An 18,781-nucleotide genomic window follows, 5' to 3' on the forward strand; every position below is an offset into this window, starting at 1 on the left:
AAATTTAAACAATTTTTTTTTTTTTTTTAATTTTAACGTTTATTTATGTTTGAGACAGAGAGAGACAGAGCATGAACGGGGGAGGGGCAGAGAGAGGGAGACACAGAATCTGAAACAGGCTCCAGGCTCTGAGCGGTCAGCACAGAGCCCGACGCGGGGCTCGAACTCATGGACCGTGAGATCATGACCTGAGCCGAAGTCAGATGCTTAACCGACCGAGCCACCCAGGCGCCCCTAAACAATTTTAAACGCAAAAAACAAATTCAATGTGGACAGGGTACACGGAAATAAAAATATTCATTCAAAGCTGATGGTATTGTAAATTCATACATTTATTTCAGAAATAAAATTGGCAATATCAGTAGCCATAAAACTAGGCTTGATCAAGGAATTTCTCTTTCCTCAGCCTGAAGAAACTACTCAAAGAAAAGTCCCTACCAATAAAGATGTTGGCGATTATTTCTAATAGTGAAAAATTGGTAACTACATTTTCAACAGGAAGTGGTAAATATAATTTGATAGAGTATTTGCTATTTAAAAAGGATAAATGGGAAGATTTTATAGTATAGTATAGAAAAAGAAAAAAGAAATAGTCTTGTGGCAAGCAAAGAAAACAAATCCCAAAGGTTACTTACACACAGATTGTAAAAATACGTTTTTTACTTGTGTAAAGACCTGAAGGGAGCTTGGTAAAATAGAAACTGTTCAATTCAGGTAGTAAGGACCTTTTTACTAACTTTTTCCTTTTATATTCCTTTTAATTTGCTTTAATAGTATATTTTCCTCAATGTTTAAGACTTGAGCATCCCCCAAGACATAAAACAATTCACCTCACCATAGTTACAGCTTTATTAGTTTCCCAAGCTCCATGTGCTCCACACTACAGATGTACCTGCTTATAATTTTACTCTATTGACTCTAAAGTTTAAATTCAGGAAAGAAACATACCTCACAGGTGGTATACAAGACACAGTATGTCGGCCCTTGGCTTTCTCTGGGGAAGACTCATGTTTTTCAGAGGTATCTTGATGGGCACTGCTTTCTTCCTCTTCCTCTGGCTTCTTTTTTTTGTTAGAACTTGAGTTCAAAAGAACAAAAAATAAATATTCTCAATTCCCTAAAGCATACACTGCTGTACTCTCCTCCCCAAATCTATCACATAAGGCTTAAATTTTCTCTTTCATTCGGACAACAAGCACGTCTCAATCGCAAGATTCTTTCAATAGTATGTACCAATGGATAAAATGGGTAAACTCTGAGAACACCAACAGAAGTCAAGGTAAGAGTTGTCTGATGATGGTTCAGGAGGGTGGGGAGAGATTCCAACTGCTTATCATAAAATGCACAAACGGCAGATAGCTAGCTGCCTTCCCAATATCTATTCCACTTTCTTTCTTATCAATAGAATTCTAATTTTGTTTGGGGTGGCAATGTACAAAGGCTGTACTTGTTTTGAGAGCTTCTCTTGCACTAGGAAGAATTCAAGCGACACAGTAGGGCAACTGAGGTATAACCAAGGTTTCTGAAAAATTTTCACTTTTGTGATATGGATGCTGCCCCTCTTCATCATACTCTCCTTCTTCTCTTAAACATGGATGTGATACCTAGATATATAGCAGCTATCTTGTGACAATGAGGCAACAAGCACAAGGAAGAAGCTCAGAAACACAGAGCTGCCATCTTGAGTAACAAGTATGAAAAAAAAGCTAACAATGCCCTGGCACTGTTCAGTCACTGAACCAAAGCCAACAGCAAACTTCTGTGAAGCAAATAAATCACTATTCTTTAAACCACTTGAGGTGAATAGGCTATTTCTTATAGCAAAATACATTCCTAACTGATAAAAATAAGAACAAGCACCATATATTCTGTTTGCTGTTAACCACAAGAGCAAACTGGAGTAAAACCTATGCCAATCGACAGAAGCTGTGGCTACTTACACTTTCATTTTTTTGGAGGGTGGAATTTCATTGATGATTAGAGGAGTAGCACATCTCTTAGCTTTCATTTTTACATGATGTTTTTCTTTCTGTTCCAAATCCTTCTGAGCAGAGAGTCTAGTAGATCGCCTATGGTACAGGAATTGACAAAATTTATCCAAAATGAATGTATCTACTACAGATATGCAATTGTGCCCCAGAAATGTGAAAGTATGTCAAACTGCCAATGGCTACAAAGAGTTTTGTGGTATTATTTCCACTCTAAAAACTTTTTACCTTACTGATAGCTTTTGAACCTCATCATAAAACGTTGGTACTTAAATGCAACGGATTTTTTTTCTTTTAAGACACAGGCAATCACCTAATACAACTCCCTCCTTTTAAATGTAAGTCAAGGGGCGCCTGGGTGGCGCAGTCGGTTAAGCGTCCGACTTCAGCCAGGTCACGATCTCGCGGTCCATGGGTTTGAGCCCCGCGTCGGGCTCTGGGCTGATGGCTCAGAGCCTGGAGCCTGTTTCCGATTCTGTGTCTCTCTCTCTCTCTGCCCCTCCCCCGTTCATGCTCTGTCTCTCTCTGTCCCAAAAATAAATAAAAAACGTTGAAAAAAAATTTTTTTTAATGTAAAAGTCAATAAAGATGAGGTGACTTGACCCTGTTACATAGCAAATTGCTATCAGACTTGAAATTTGAGATCAGATCTCCTGGTAACTAAGGTGTTTATTTTCTCATTTTAGTCACTCCCCCGTTTTTGGTAAAATATTTAACACATACCAAAATGTGCACAAAACAAAAATTAAGTTAAATGATTACAAAGTAGGGGCGCCTGGGTGGCGCAGTCGGTTAAGCGTCCGACTTCAGCCAGGTCACGATCTCGCGGTCCGGGAGTTCGAGCCCCGCGTCGGGCTCTGGGCTGATGGCTCAGAGCCTGGAGCCTGTTTCCGATTCTGTGTCTCCCTCTCTCTCTGCCCCTCCCCCGTTCATGCTCTGTCTCTCTCTGTCCCAAAAATAAATAAACGTTAAAAAAAAAAAAAAAAAAAAAAAATGATTACAAAGTAAAGACTCATGAAATCACCACCCAGGCTAAGAAGTAGAACACTGGCAGGGGTGCCTGGGTGGCTCAGTTGGTCAAACGTCCAGCTTTGGGTCAGGTCATGATCTCACAGTTCGTGATTTTGAGCCCCATGTCGGGCTCTGTGCTGACAGCTCAGAGCCTGGAGTCCGCTTCAGATTCTGTGTCTCTCTCTCTCTACCCCTCCCTGACTTGTGCTGTCTCTCAAAAGCAATAAACATTAAAAAAAAAATTAAAAAAAAAAAAAACCTTCAGGTAATATAATCAGACTACTGCAAGTATTGTTTTTCTGTCTTGTTTATTTCACTCAACATTATATTTGTGAGATTCAGCCACATTGAGTCATGTAGCTTTAATTCACTGATTTTTAATGCTGTATAACAGTCACTGTAGGAATGTACCACTATCTATCCAGTCCACTGCACAGGTGCACATGTTGCTGGCGGGTGTAGGCTTTAAGACCATTTGTTAGGTCATAGGACGCTGGTTATATCAATTAAAAGTTGTTTCCAGGGGCGCCTGGGTGGCTCAGTTGGTTAAGCGGCCGACTTCAGCTCAGGTCACGATCTCGCGGTCCGGGAGTTCGAGCCCCGCGTCAGGCTCTGGGCTGATGGCTCAGAGCCTGGAGCCTGCTTCCGATTCTGTGTCTCCCTCTCTCTCTCTGCCCCTCCCCCGTTCATGCTCTGTCTCTCTCTGTCTCAAAAATAAATAAAACGTTAAAAAAAAAAATTAAAAAAAAAAAAAAAGTTGTTTCCAAAGTGCTTGTACCAATCTATGCTTACTTACACTGGCGAGTTGATATTATAGTCTGCATTGCTCTACACCCTCCTGAACACTTGGTACTGTCAGATGTTTTAATTTAGCCGGTATGCAGTAAAACCTTGCTGTGGTTTTAATTTGCTTTTCTGATTCCCAGTGAGATAGAGCAACTTTTCACATGTTCACTGGCCATTTGGTTATCCTATTTGATAAAGTACTAGTTCAAGTCTCTTGTTTGTTTTCCATTGGGTTGTCAATCCTTTCCTGAGTGATTAATAAGAATTCCTTATATACTATGAACATAAGCCCTCTGTAGGTTTTATGTGTCACAAATATCTTTTCCCACTTTGGGGGTTGGCTTTTTACTCTCTTTATGGTACCATTTGACTAGATAAATGTCTCAAATACATCAATACCCCTCCCCATTATGGTCAGTGCTTTTCTGTGTGTATACTCTTTAAAAAAAAATCCTTCCCTGTTCCAAGGTCATGAAGATATTCTCCAATATTTCATTATATGAGCTTTAGCATTCACATTTAGATCTACAATTCCACCCAGAATTGACTATTTTAGGGGCCCCTGCTGGTTCAGTCAGAGGAGCACACGACTCTTGATCTTGGGGTTGTGGGTTTGAGCCCCAACACTGGATGTAAAGAAAAAAAGAATTGACTGTTTTATATGCAAAGGGGGACCAAGTTTCATTCTGTTCTATCTGGATATCCACTAGCAAAGCATTGTTTTTTAAAGGGTGGGGTGGGGGGGAGCACTGTTTCCCCACAGGTCTACAGTAACACCATTGTCATATATCATGCCCATAGATGGGTGCATGAATTTCTATTTGATTTCACTGATCTCATTAATCCTTGGATAATACCATAAAGCTTGAATTACTGCAGCTTCATAATAATATGTCTTGCTATCAACTAGCACTTTGAAAGTATCTGGCTATTCTCAGACCTTTGCATTTCTGAATAAATTTTAGCATCAGTTTATCAATGTCCACAGTGAAAACCACTAGGATTTTAATGAATATTACATTGAATCTATAGATCAGTTAGGGAGAACTAATATCTTTTTAATACTGATCCCCCAATCCATAAATATGGTATGTCCTACAATTTATTTAGGTCTTGTTTAATTTCTCTCAACACTTTTTTTTATAAAAGTCCTAAACACTGTAAAGACTTATTACATTTTCAGGCTTTCATGCCACTGCACAGTGTACCAATTTTTAAGTCTTTATTACAGAGAATTTCAAGCATATTTTTAAAATAAGGAGAGGGGTGCCTGGGTGGCTTAGTTGGTTAAATGTCCAACTCCTGATTTCAAGCTCAGGTCATGATCTCACAGTTTGTGGGATTGAGCCCCATGTCGGGATGTGCACTGAAAGTGTGGAGCCTGCTTGGGATCCTCTCTCTCCCTCTTTCTCTGCCTCTCTCCCATGCACATGTGCTTTCTTTCTCTCTCTCTCTCTAAATACTAAAAAACTAAAAGTGAGAATAAAATGGACTAGTGAGTACTCATCATTCAGTTTCAGAAATTATCAACTCACAGCCAATCCCAATCATGTATCAATTTTCCTTCCATCCATTCTATTGGATTTCAAAACGAATCCTAACTAAATGTCTACCTTTCATCTACAAATATTTCATATTAATCTCTAAAAGAAAGTACTCATAAAAAATTACATGGAGTAATGAAGAGCAAATTTACTGAATTAAGGAATGAAGAAATGAATGTATTGAATGAGTAATGAAGAGTGCATATTACAAAATGTAGACGAGATACAATAATACAACCATTTGAAGGCACTGGAAAGTGACCAAAAGCAGGCAGAAAACAGAGGCACATTTATCCATGAAAAGCAACTGCAAAGGGTAAAAATTATGAGTTGGTAGCTTTTTTGCCTGAGGTACTCCCCAAATGTAGCAGCTCTAACAGCAGAAAATTCCAGTCTCACTGGCTAGAGATAATAGAAGATAAAAATTCAAGGTCAGTATAACACCTAGAAATTTAGAAGAAAATCCTGAAAGTGAAAGAGCCACAGAAAAAATGTCACTCAAAATCTGAGCAAAACCTCTGCACAAATTCCTGCCTGACTGCTAAACCATGTATGTTTAGAGGACACCCATGGAGCCCAGCAAAAAGGCAAGCAGAAACTGGTGAGGTGTCCATCCTTAAAAAATAAAACCACACCACGTAAGACTGGTGAGTTCGCTGTTTTTTTTTTTTTATAAATGTAACCCCTACTGTGCATATAGTAAGATGGCACAAAACTAACATCTTACTTGCTTGAGGTGTCAATAGACAAACATTGGAGCTGGCAGAAATTTAGAGACAAAACCTCAGAAACAAGAGAACCACAGAGAGGTTGAACACTTAAACACTACTCAAAGTCTTGGCTGACTTCTAACTTTCACAGGTCTGGGGGAGACCGCAGGGAACCAGACTAAAAAAGCGGCCAGCTATGTATGCAAATATATGAATGGCCAATAATCACATGAAAATATGGATCAACGTTATTAGTCATCAGAAAAATGCAAATTAAAACCAATGAAATATCATTAAAAAGACGGACAATACCAAATGTTGGCTAGGATACGGAGCAACTGAAACTCTCATATACTGCCAGTGGGAATGTAAATGGTATAGTCACTTTGGAAAACTTTCTGGCGTTTCTTATAAACATACATTTAACACTATGACCCAGCTATTGCAGTCCTAAGTATTTACTCAAGAGAAACATATGTCCTCAAAATTACTCAGAGCAGCTCTATATAGCCCCCAAATGGAAACAGCCCAAATGCCCATCATCTGGTGGATGGATAAATAAATTGTGGCATATCCACTCAACAGAACTTACTATCAGCAATAAGAAGGAACAAATTACTGGGGTGCCTGGGTGGCTCAGTCAGTTAAGCATCTGACTTTGGCTCAGGTCATGATCTCACGCTTCATGGATTCGAGCCACACATCAGGCTCTGTGCTAACAGCTCGGAGCCTAGAGCCTGCTTCGGGTTCTGTGTCTCCCTTTCTCTCTGCCCTTCTCCCGCTCACTGTCTGTCTCTCTGTCTCTCTCAAAAGTAAATTTAAAAATTAAATAAAAAAAAAAAAAGGAACAAACTACTAACATGAAAGGACATGGATGAATCTCAAAAGCACACGCTAAGTGAAAAGAAGTCAGATATAAAAGAGTACCATAAATTTCATTTATAAAAACATCTAGAACGGAAAAAATTAATCTACAGTGACAGGAATTAGAACAGTTTTGCCTCTGGGTAGGAGGTGAGAGAGTGAGAAGGTAGAAAAAGCAGTAAGAATTAACTATAAAGGGTTAGGATGAGAGAACTTTTGAGGTGATGAAAATGTACTATATATGTTGATTGTGGTGTTATGGTTGCATGGTGGTATGTATTTATCAAAACTAATCAGATCGTACGGCCAAGATCTGTACATTTTACTATATGCAAATTATTACCCAGTAAAGTTAGTTAATTTTTACCTTTTTTAAAAAAATTTTTAGGGGCGCCTGGGTGGCTCAGTCGGTTAATCATCCGACTTCGGCTCAGGTCATGATCTCACAGTCTGTGAGTTTGAGCCCCGCGTCAGGCTCTGTGCTGACAGCTCAGAGCCTGGAGCCTGCTTCAGATTCTGTGTCTCCCTCTCTCTCTGACCCTCCCCCGTTCATGCTGTCTCTCCCTGTCTCAAAAACAAATAAATATTTAAGAAAAAAAATTTTTTTAATGTTTATCTATTTGAGAGAGAGAGAGAGAGAGAGAGAGAGAGAGAGCGAGCACGAGTGGGGGAGGGACAGTGAGAGAGGGAGACACAGAATCCGAAACAGGCTCCAGGCTCTGAGCTGTCAGCACACAGCCTGACATGGGGCTCAAACTCATTAACCGTGAGATCATGACCTGAGCTGAAGTCAGAAGTTCAACAGACTGAGCCACCCAGGCACCCCAAAACTAGTTAATTTTTACAAACGGGACTGGGAATCATACAAATTAGAAAGGAAGAAGGCAAAACACATGAACACACGACCATTTTGGACATTATTTAAATTCAGCAATGATGTTATGAAGTCAAGAGAAGAACTGCTGGGTGTCTTTAGGGAGAAATGACTAAGGGATGAGATGCCAAAAATTAAAACATGTATTTATGGTAAAGCAACACCTCCATGGAAAAATTATTATTACACACTAAGGCCTTATTGACTCTTAACTATTCTGTGTCAAAGAAGTTTTGGACATGTTTTAGCCTATCCATTGAGACCATGTGAAAATAAAATAAAATGGAATTTGTATGACTATCTACACCTTCCTATTCCATCTGCCATTCCTTTCTCGATTAGGTAACTCTGGACTCAGATAAATCTGAGATCTGAGATTAATGGCACTAATGTTTTACTTACTATGCATTTTCATAATGCAATATCATTTACAAAGTACTGTCACATGCCATCTTATTTGGCCCTTTCTTACAAGGAGCCTGGAGGATATGATTATTCTCAGTAAACTGAAGTTTTGAGTGGTAGAAGTACCTGCCTTAAAAATAAAACAAAAAATCATTCAGGTCTCTAATTGTAGCTGGCTTCCTCTCACACCGTCATTTCCAAAAGGCATTCAGCATTCAATCAGGATGAAAGACAATTTTAGCAATCATATACATATACAGAATAGAGAAGTGAAGACACTAACAGTTTCCGGGATTCTGAAGCAATCTATAGGAATCTGTAGGCCTCAATTTACAATCTAAACATGGAACAGAAACCATAGAATCAACCAGTAGCAATCTCTTAAGACTCTTGTGATATATGCCTAGCTCATTGAAATTTCATAGAATTCTTTTTATTAAAATGGGCTTCTTTACCAAAAAAGTTTAGGATAAGTTTGTATGATACCAATCTCAAAAGGTAATACCTTTATACCAGCATGAGGCTTTGCAAATGGTAGTTTTATCACTTCTGAATATAAAATAATATTATCTGTCATCCCTCTTCCTTGAGGATATTCTAGGTAACATCAAAGTATAAAGCAATAAACTGGGGCGCCTGGGTGGCGCAGTCGGTTAAGCGTCCGACTTCAGCCAGGTCACGATCTCGCGGTCCGTGAGTTCGAGCCCCGCGTCGGGCTCTGTGCTGACTGCTCAGAGCCTGGAGCCTGTTTCCGATTCTGTGTCTCCCTCTCTCTCTGCCCCTCCCCCATTCATGCTCTGTCTCTCTCTGTCCCAAAAATAAATAAACGTTGAAAAAAAAAATTAAAAAAAAAAAAAAAAAAAAAGTATAAAGCAATAAACGGTCTTACAATTTAAACTTTATGAGTGGATGGTAATTATTAGATGTTGAAAGTTTAAAACAAAAAAAAACCTAACCTGAATATTCTTCTGATTAGTGCCATCTGAAGGCAACTAATACTGACAGCTCCCAAACATGGTATTTTTGTTATCAAAAAAAAAAAGATACTGACGCAAATACAACATTCAAAGACATTAACTGTTTTAAGTTCACCAGTGCCAAGATTGCAGCTTAACCCACCCATCTATTCATTCATCAAGCATTTAAATATTCAGTTTCTGCTCCTGCCAGACACTGTTAGGCACAGTAAGGATACATAATGCTTGCCCTTATGAAGTTTACTTATAATATATAAATAGGAAAAAAAAAAGTCTATCATATATCCACACAAATAAAGTGCAATCCATATTGATAGTGCAAATAGCAAGGGTTCTGGAACCAATAAACTTTAAGCAACTTAGTACCTCTAAGTCCTTATCAATAAGTTAAGCATATTACCTACAATTCATAAATGTTATGAAGATTAAATGAGGTAAAATAAAGAGCCTAATATAGTATGAGACACATAGTAGGTATCCTGACAGTAACTATTCTGTGAACATCATTAACATAAAAACCACTTTGGAGCCCTAAAACAGTCTTACCTCTGTGGCTGTGCTGGAGTATTTCTTGAGGTGTTTCCCTTGACTTCCAGGGAAGAAGCAGCATTTGATGGAATGGACTGTTCCACCAAATTTTCTTTTTCTGCCTCTTTGTAGTAAGTGTTGTCAACTGTGGAAGAGCAAAAACTAGTCAGCACTCAAATTCCAAGGAAGTAAGCTAGATATGAGAGACACATCTATATGTATGTGCATGTGTGTGTGTGTGTGTGTGTGTGTGTGTGTGTGTGTGTATAAAGCCCCTCTAAGCAGTGGAACCTTTAGTTCCAGTGAAATCTTACACAGAAGATGAATTTATAAAATCTACTTTGCTTGAAGCAGAAACAAAGTATCCAGGGCCTATCTGCCAGCCTAAGTCATCACCTCAGAAAAAAGTATCTCTGCCTTTTAATGCTGATATAATCATATTATTAGGCATTATGGGTATAACCATTGGTTTTTCTCTCCTCCACAAATTAAAAACAGTTAAGAGTTTAAAAATACAGCATTTGGGAAAAGGGAATCTAAGGGTGGAAAGGGGAAGGAGATATTTTATCATAACGTATTCTGATGTTACCATGGCCATCATGAAACAGAAACAAAAAAGTACTATAAGAATAAGGAGACAAGAATAATCAAAAAAAGTCTTCATGGAAGAAACAGCATTTTCTGGTATAGCTTATGAACTTATGAACTGAGAGCCTTGACAAAAGACAAAAAATTCAACCAGATAACAGGGAAGAAAAGTCAGGCTATGAAAACACATTTCATGCATTATTTATTCCAGAGAACAATCATTTGGCTCATCGCCTAAAGAAATTTTTTCCTAGAGGGGAGAAAAAGAAACAAAAAAATGATAATATATTGTGTCAAGGCTATAACAGAGGCACTTACCCCATTTAAAATCAGAGAGGATTAAATTTTAAAAATTTAATATAAAAAATTTAACATAAAAAATTTTATAGGGGTGCCTGGCTGTTTCAGTAGGTACAGCATGTGATTCTTCATCTCAAGGTTGTAGGTTTGAGTCCCATGTTGAGTGTAGACATTACTTAAAAATAAAATCTTAAAATAGAATAAAAAAATTTATATTCTCCCTACAAAAAATGTTCTTAAAATATCAACACACCATGCTAACACTAATCAAAAGAAAGCTGGGATGGCTATATTAGTATCAGACAAAGCAGATTTCAGAGCAAAGAATACCAGAGATAAAGACAATCATTTCAAAATGATAAAATGGTCAATTCTTCAAGATGCGGTAACAACTGAAATATTTACGTACCTAATAACAGAGTTTTAAAATACAAAAAGCAAAAAGTACAAGGAAAAATAGACAAATCCATAAATATAGTCTGAAATTTCAATCTCTCTCTTCTAATTTATGGAACAAGTTGACAGAAAAATCGATAAGAATATAGTAGTCTTAATATATGAGCAAATGTGCATGGCTGTATTCCAATAAAACTTCATTAACAAAAATATGTTGCAGTCCACTCATCAAGAAAATGTAACAGTTACAAACATACATACATATGTGGTATGTGTATATATAGATATACACGCACACATACATACATGATGACAAAGCCCCAAATACATGAAGGAAAAACTGACAAAATTAAAGGGAAAAACAGTTCAACAATAATAGTTGAAGATATCAATACCCATTTTCAATAATGGATAGTACACTTAGAAGATCAATAGGAAATACAAGACTTGAGCAACATCAACCAACTTAACCCAATTGACATTTATGTAACTCTCCACCCAATGACAGCAGAATATACATTCTTTTGAAGTGCACACAGAACATTTACCAAGATACACCATATTCTGGGCCATGAAACAAGTCTCAATACAAAAAGATCAAGTCACACAAATATATTCTTTAACCAAATGGAATTAAATCCCTCGAGAAATCAATAACAGATTTCTGGAACTGCCACCCCCTGCCACATGTATTTGGAAATTAAATACACACTTCTAAATAACACTTAGGTAACTTGGAACTAGTAGATAAATCCTGGAGATTACAGTCAACAATAACAGTCATAGAGATTATAGTCAATACTGTATTATAAACTTCAAAGTTGCTAAGAGACAAGATCCTCATTGCTCTCACAATGAGAGAAAAGAAATAATTATGTGATATGATAGAGGTGTCAGTCAAGTTGTAATATATAAACATATCAAATCAACACCTTAAACATATACAATGTTGTATGTCAATTATATCTCAAAAAAAAAAAACACATGGATCAAGAAGATAGCAATAAAGAAATTAAAAGTATTTTGAATGGAATGAAAATGAATACAGAGCACACCAAAATTGTGGGATGCCACTAAAGCAGTACTTAGTGGGAAATTTATAGAAGAAAGATTTCCAATCAATGACTTCAGCTGCCATCTAAGAAAAAACAAAAAAAAAAGAGCATATTGAACTCAAAGTAAGTAGAAGGGAACTAATAGATCAGAATGAAAATCAATGAAATAGAAAAAGCAATAGAAAAACAACAACAACAACAACAACAACAACAACAACACGAAACCAAAAGTCGGTTCTTTCAGAAAATCAGTAACACTAATAAATCTCTAGCCAGGCTGATTAGGAAAACAGAGACAAATTACCAAGATCAGGAATGAAAGAGGTGATACCACACAGAATCTGTAAATATTAAAAGGATAATAAGGGAACATTATGAACATTCAACAACTTAGATGAAATGGACAAATTATTTTAAATACAAACTACCAACACTCACTCAAGATGAGAGTGTTAAAAATTTGAATTTGTAGTTAAAAACCTTTCTACAGGGGCGCCTGGGTGGCTCAGTCAGTTAAGCGTCCGACTTCAGCTCAGGTCATGATCTTGTGGTCTGTGGGTTCGAGCCCCGCGTTGGGCTCTGTGCTGACAGCTCAGAGCCTGGAGCTTGTTTCATTCAGATTCTGTGTCTCCCTCTTTCTCTGACCCTCCCCTGTTCATGCGCTCTCTCTCTCTCTCTCTCTCTCTCTCTCTCTGTCTGTCTCAAAAATAAATAAATGTTGGGGCACCTGGGTGGCTTGGTCGGTTAAGCATCCGACTTCGGCTCAGGTCATGATCTCACGGTCTGTGAGTTCGAGCCCTGCGTCGGGCTCTGTGCTGACAGCTCAGAGCCTGGAGCCTGTTTCAGATTCTGTGTCTCCCTCTTTCTCTGACCCTCCCCTGTTCATGCTCTGTGTCTCGCTGTCTCAAAAATAAATAAACATTAAAAAATATATAAAAATAAAAAATAAATAAAATAAATAAATAAATGTTAAAAAAAATTTTTAAAAAAACACACAAAAAAACCATTGTACAAAGAAAAGTCCAGACCCAGATGGCTTTAATGGTGACTTCTACCAAACATTTAAGTAAGACCTAATATTAATTCTACACAAATTCCCCAAAAAAAAAAAAAAAAAAAAAAAGAAGAGAAGGGAATATTTAGAGTAAGGTATTTATCAAAACAAGCAAAGGTATCACAAAGAAAACTACAGACCAATATACCTCATGAAAAATATATACAGAAATTCTCAACAAAAATGTAGCAAACAACCTAAAAATGCATACAAAGAAAAAATACCATCATGACCAATTGGGGTTCATCCCAGAAATGCAAGGTTGGCTTAACGTTGGAAAATCAGTGTAATTCAACACAGTAACAGACCAAAAAAAGAAAAATGATCATATAATCATCTCAATATAAGCAGAAAAGGCATTTGACAAAATCTCACATCCATTCCAAATAAAAAATTATCAGCAAATAGGAATAGATGGGAATTTCCTCAGCCTGATCAAGGATATTTATGAAAAAACTACAGTTAACATCATATTTAATGGTAAAAGCCTGAACGCACAGGAATAAGACAAGCATGTCTACCTTTTCCACTCCTATCCAACATCCTACTAAAGGTTCTAGCCAGTACAGTATGCAAGAAAAAAATAAAAGGCATATTTGCAGATGATATGATCATCTATGTAAAAATCTGATGGAATCTATTAAAAAAAAACTACTAAAACTAGTGAGTTTAGAAGGTCGCAGGATAAAAGATTAATATGTAAAAATCAATTATTTTTTTGTATTAGCAACACAAAAGAAAATTGAAATTAAAATAGAGGTATGAAAAGTGCTTTGAGAACACAATAAGAGGAATCAGAGAAAAAAGGGTATTTGAGCTGGACCTTGAATGATGAATAGGAACTTTTCAATTACATTAGGAATTGAATGCAGAGGGAACAACACTCGTAAGACAGGTGAAAATATGTAATATGAAAGAACACAGACTCTGAGGGGCCTAAGGGGCATGCACGTAAGCAATGTGCATGGTTTTTGCCACATGACAGACCCAACAGAAGTTTCTTGCTTTGGGGCACACTGTTGACAAAACAGTCTTCAACTGAAAGTGGTCCAGACAAATTAGGTAACAGTACATACTCTTTCAATTCAAGAAGAGCACAAAGACCACCAAGGCAACAGAAAATCTGCCATGCCTAATGAACTAATGTAATTTACCTGAGGATGCAGCACTGAGGCCACAGGCATTCCAAGCATGGCAAGTGAAACATGCCATACAGTTCTAACCCCTTCTGCAATTAAGACGATGGATGCAAAAGTTCAGGGTCCCTGCCCTAATCCCAAATTCAATAGATATCATCTGTACTCATGAGTTAATTATTTGAAAGTCATCCTAGCAGCTTAGACTTTGTAAACTACAAAAGTTTGCTAGAAATACAGTTATTTCCTGGTATGACTCCTCTACTTAACGGTCTAATTGGAGCCAGTTTCGGATTCATCCATTAAGAGTAATTTTCAAATGTTCTAAATTGATTGTGGTATTGGTTGTACAACTACTCTATGACTGTACTGTGAAAAACACTGATGGAGAGCCTGAGTGGCTCAGTTGGTTAGGTGTCTGACTTTGGCTCAGGTCATGATCTCTCTTTCGTGGGTTTGAGCCCTGCATCAGGCTCTGTGCTCAGAGCCCGGAGCCCGCTTTGGATTCTGTGTCTCCCTCTCTCTCTGCTCCTCCCCTGCTTGCGCTCTGTCTCTCTCTGTTCTCAAAAAATAAAACATTAAAAAAAATTTTTTTTTTTAAGACCGAAATGTACACTTTGGGTGATTTGTTCATGTGAATCATATCTAAATATGGCTGTTACTTCAAAAAAGTAATTTTTAAGGATTTATGATCTCTTAAAAATGCTTCTTTTGTTCTGATCAAATAGAAAATATTCTGCAGACTTAGTAACCACCAGTTTAAATGCCAATTATCTTTTAGAATCAGATACATGACTCAAAGAATTCTTGTGCAATGACAAGCAGTACATTCTTCTCTCCTACTGCTTTGTTTCCCAGCCAGAGTCAGGTTATGTTATGTTAAATCTTGTCATAAAAAGAAAAGAGTTTTGTATCTGGCAGTAAAAGTCTATGTTAGCTTAAGTTCCAAGAAATTAAAAAAAAAAAAAAGTGTAGTACATCATTAGTGTCACATTCACCATAAAGTGAAACTGGCCCATTTCACCAATAATAAACCAAAGGATACAACATTTACGTAATTCCCCCAGATCCCTCAGGCCCATAACACACTGTTCCACCATTCTACCAAAGAGCTTTTTCCTAAGATGTTCTTTCTTACCTGGTCTTAAAGGTGTGACAATAGCTTGCTGAGGATTAGGCTTCCTCAGAGGGGTTTTGCCCTGAAAAAGCCCTCCTATGCCATTCTTCCCAGGAAACTTGTTCTCCAAATTGGCTTTCTCTTCTGTGAAAAAAAAAGAGCATCATTTAAACAACCAGCAAGGAAGCAAAATAAATCAGTCCTATGCACTTGTAAATGGGGCCTAAAGCCCCTACTAGTAAGCTTCCAGCACATTTGGCAAGTACAAAGTTTTTGTGATCAAAATGAAATGAGTACACATTATACGTCAGAGATAGAGACTATAAAAACTATCACTGTAACACTGGCAACACTGAACAATGTATTACAGAAAAGGAGAAGTGCAGACTCTGCATTGTGAATAGCTACTTATCTTTGTTTGATACACATTTAGGACCATATAAGCATGAACTGGCCTAATCTACCACCTAAATACATCATGTTCCTCTTAAAGAAAACTGTAGCTATTAAGATCTGCAGGGCTTACAAGAGACATCTTATGGTCTGTTTGAGTTGAGGTTCTCTTTCAACTGGTTGGTAAGAAGTGGGTGTGTGAGGATGGAACAGAGCTAGGCTCTCCCAAGGGATTTTACCTTAGGTTCTCCTGTGCCCAAAAGTGAGGGCAAAGCAGTGAAACATCTGTTCTACCAACTGCCTACCAACAAACAGAAGCTTCAGGAATGTGGTAAGCTCCAGCAATAACACTGTGCATGTACAATCAGAGTGCAACTGTATAAAAAGATATGATTATTTGGAAGAGAATTAGAAAATAATGTATTAGAACTAAGGTGGTTTTGAAAGAATGGTAGGATTAATTTTTTTCTTCGACATTGTATTTACCAGTTTCGCTGTACAAATATTTTCTATCTTGTTTTTAAAGAAACTTAGAAAAAAAGATAGACAACCCAGGGTTGTCTTCCTCAAGGTTTCAGTAATGCAAGGACGTGGGAAGATCCTTATAGGGCAGCTGGTCCTCTTCACCTTTCCTCCACACCACTTCCAAGAGACCCCTTCTCCAACGGATACCATTAAAGGCCTTTTGCAAGAGAAGGGCATGTGCCACCACACGTGGACACTGCATTGTAAGTGATAAGTGCAGCTGTAATGGACTCATTTTTTTTCTCCCATCACATTTTTTTTTTTTTTAAATACAGAAGATAAGTATATGAGAAAGAATAAAATGAAGGGACCCTAGCAACTACTAGCCTGACATATCACTGGTCTCACCGTATTATTCCAAAATACTATAAAAACATAACCACATCCTTATTTATTATTGGCCTGGTGTCAGGGTTTGCATCAAATCATATGACTCAACACCAGGCAATCCCATTTCTGTTTGGGGATTGGGTTCTGAGTAGCATAATCCCTCCAGCTAAAAATGAATCAGTGAGGGGAAGCAATAGGGCAGTAACTGTAGTTATAAAAAAGCAACACAAGAATGCCTGTGATGTTAGAACTGTTCAGTATCTTGACAGTGGGAGTAGATACACAAACCTACACAAGTGATAAAATTGCATAGAACTTACTACAGAAATGAGTATGAGTACAAGTGAAACTGGGGAAATCTGAGTAAGATGGGTAGACTGTATCAATGTCAGTATCCTAACTGTAATACTAGATTCTATGCCCAATGACAGTAGAGCAAGTTTTTATGTGGCTGCTATCACTACAGACATGTTTTGAATCTTAGAGTTTCACTCAACTTTGTTTCATCTGGATTTTTCCATATATCCCTAATGCTTAAATATTTACTATTCCTAACTGCAAAATAACACTGATAGCCCACTCCTAAGACATTGGGCATTTCAATTATTTCTATCATATCATAAATGATAAAATATCTTGGTGTAGAAAATAATTTATATTTTAGTTATTTTCTTGAAATTCCTACTATTTTTTTGAAAGGTACTCAGAACAAAGCGAGCTACTAACCCTTAAAATGGCCTGAAAAAGCAGACACTTACCAAACCAAGAATCTATGTTTTGGGTATCTTCCTCATCATCCAAAGAGGTAAAATTGATGAAGTCCGTGGGAGCATCATAGGAATAAGAAGTTTTAACTTGTGACATTGTCCCCTGCCTTGGCACAGAAGAGCAGGTTTTTCCCAGTACTCACTCTTCTCAACAGATCACCTTCTAATGAAAAGAAATGGTTCAGAAACTTGGTTGTGCATTAATCTAAGGTACTGATTCCCCAGCAATTACTTTGATTTTACTACCACATCTGCAATTCTGAAAATAACCTGGACAAGACACCTTATTTTTCAAACCAAACTAAAAGTTAACTTTTCTTTTTCAAAGACTTTTTTTTTTTTTCCCAACGTTTTTTATTTATTTTTGGGACAGAGAGAGACAGAGCATGAACGGGGGAGGGTCAGAGAGAGAGGGAGACACAGAATCGGAAACAGGCTCCAGGCTCCGAGCCATCAGCCCAGAGCCTGACGCGGGGCTCGAACTCACGGACCGTGAGATCGTGACCTGGCTGAAGTCGGACGCTTAACCGACTGCGCCACCCAGGCGCCCCAAGACTTTTTTTTTTTTTTAAGCAATCTCTACACCCAACATGAGGCTCAAACTCACAACCCCAAGATCAAGAGTTTCATGCTCTACTGGCTAAGCCAGCCAGGTGCCCCAAAGTTAACTTTTCTTTTTTGGTAACTTGAAGATATTCCTGAAGATAAATGTGTTGGAATTAGAGGGAGGCAAAGTTTGATGAGTGCCTACAACATGCCAGGCAAAGTACCATACTAGGTGTTTGACATTCATTATTTTATTTTCCCTCAACCTACCATTTTTTCACTTCTAGCCTCTCCCACATCCCACTACTCTTTCTCTGCCCTGAATAACCCAATTTCTGAAACACACCATTAAATTTTACACCTACTAAAATCTTACTCATTATTCAAAGTCCAATTCAATTCTCTACAAACTTTCCCAATTTCTACCTATCATACTAATTGCTACCTCTCCAAGGCCATGATGCTGTTTACCATTCAATTTTATATTAGTTAACTATGCAAATGCCTCTCCTAGTAGACCGTAAATTCCTGAAGACAAGGACGGATTTTATTCACTTGTGTATACCTCAACCATCAAGGTTCTCAGAACGGTATCTTATACCTAGTAAAAACTTAGTACGTTTTGCCAACTACAGGTTTTCTTTCCTTGGAAATATTTTCATGGCTCAGTCAGTTAAGTGTCTGACTTCGGCTCAGGTCACGGTCCCTCGGTTTGTGAGTTCAAACCCCACGTCGGGCTCTGTGCTGAGAGCTCAGAGCCTGGAGCCCGCTTCAGATTATGTCTCCCTCTCTCTCTGCCCCTCCCCTGCTCACACTCTGTCTCTGTCTCAAAAATAAACAAACATTAAAAAAATTGAAAAAAAAATAAATACATAAAAGGAGGCACC

General features: G+C 37.8%; 1 protein-coding gene across 4 annotated transcripts in view; it reads right to left on the bottom strand.

The window, feature by feature from the left end:
- Positions 1–18,781, bottom strand: part of TPX2 (TPX2 microtubule nucleation factor) — a 59,132-nt gene that overhangs the window by 26,770 nt on the left and 13,581 nt on the right. For all 4 annotated transcript variants that reach the window (XM_030309848.2, XM_032592587.1, XM_030309846.1 and 1 more), the window contains 5 exons: positions 17,340–17,511; positions 15,355–15,477; positions 9,706–9,832; positions 1,941–2,069; positions 949–1,077 (listed from right to left, as the gene is read on the bottom strand). In XM_030309848.2, the coding sequence (XP_030165708.1) occupies positions 949–1,077; positions 1,941–2,069; positions 9,706–9,832; positions 15,355–15,477; positions 17,340–17,445 (614 nt within the window). In that variant the 5' untranslated portion in view covers positions 17,446–17,511. The remainder of the gene's footprint in view (positions 1–948; positions 1,078–1,940; positions 2,070–9,705; positions 9,833–15,354; positions 15,478–17,339; positions 17,512–18,781) is intronic.

This window comes from Lynx canadensis, chromosome A3 (assembly GCF_007474595.2).
Source record: "Lynx canadensis isolate LIC74 chromosome A3, mLynCan4.pri.v2, whole genome shotgun sequence".
NCBI classification, from domain to species: Eukaryota; Metazoa; Chordata; class Mammalia; order Carnivora; family Felidae; genus Lynx; species Lynx canadensis.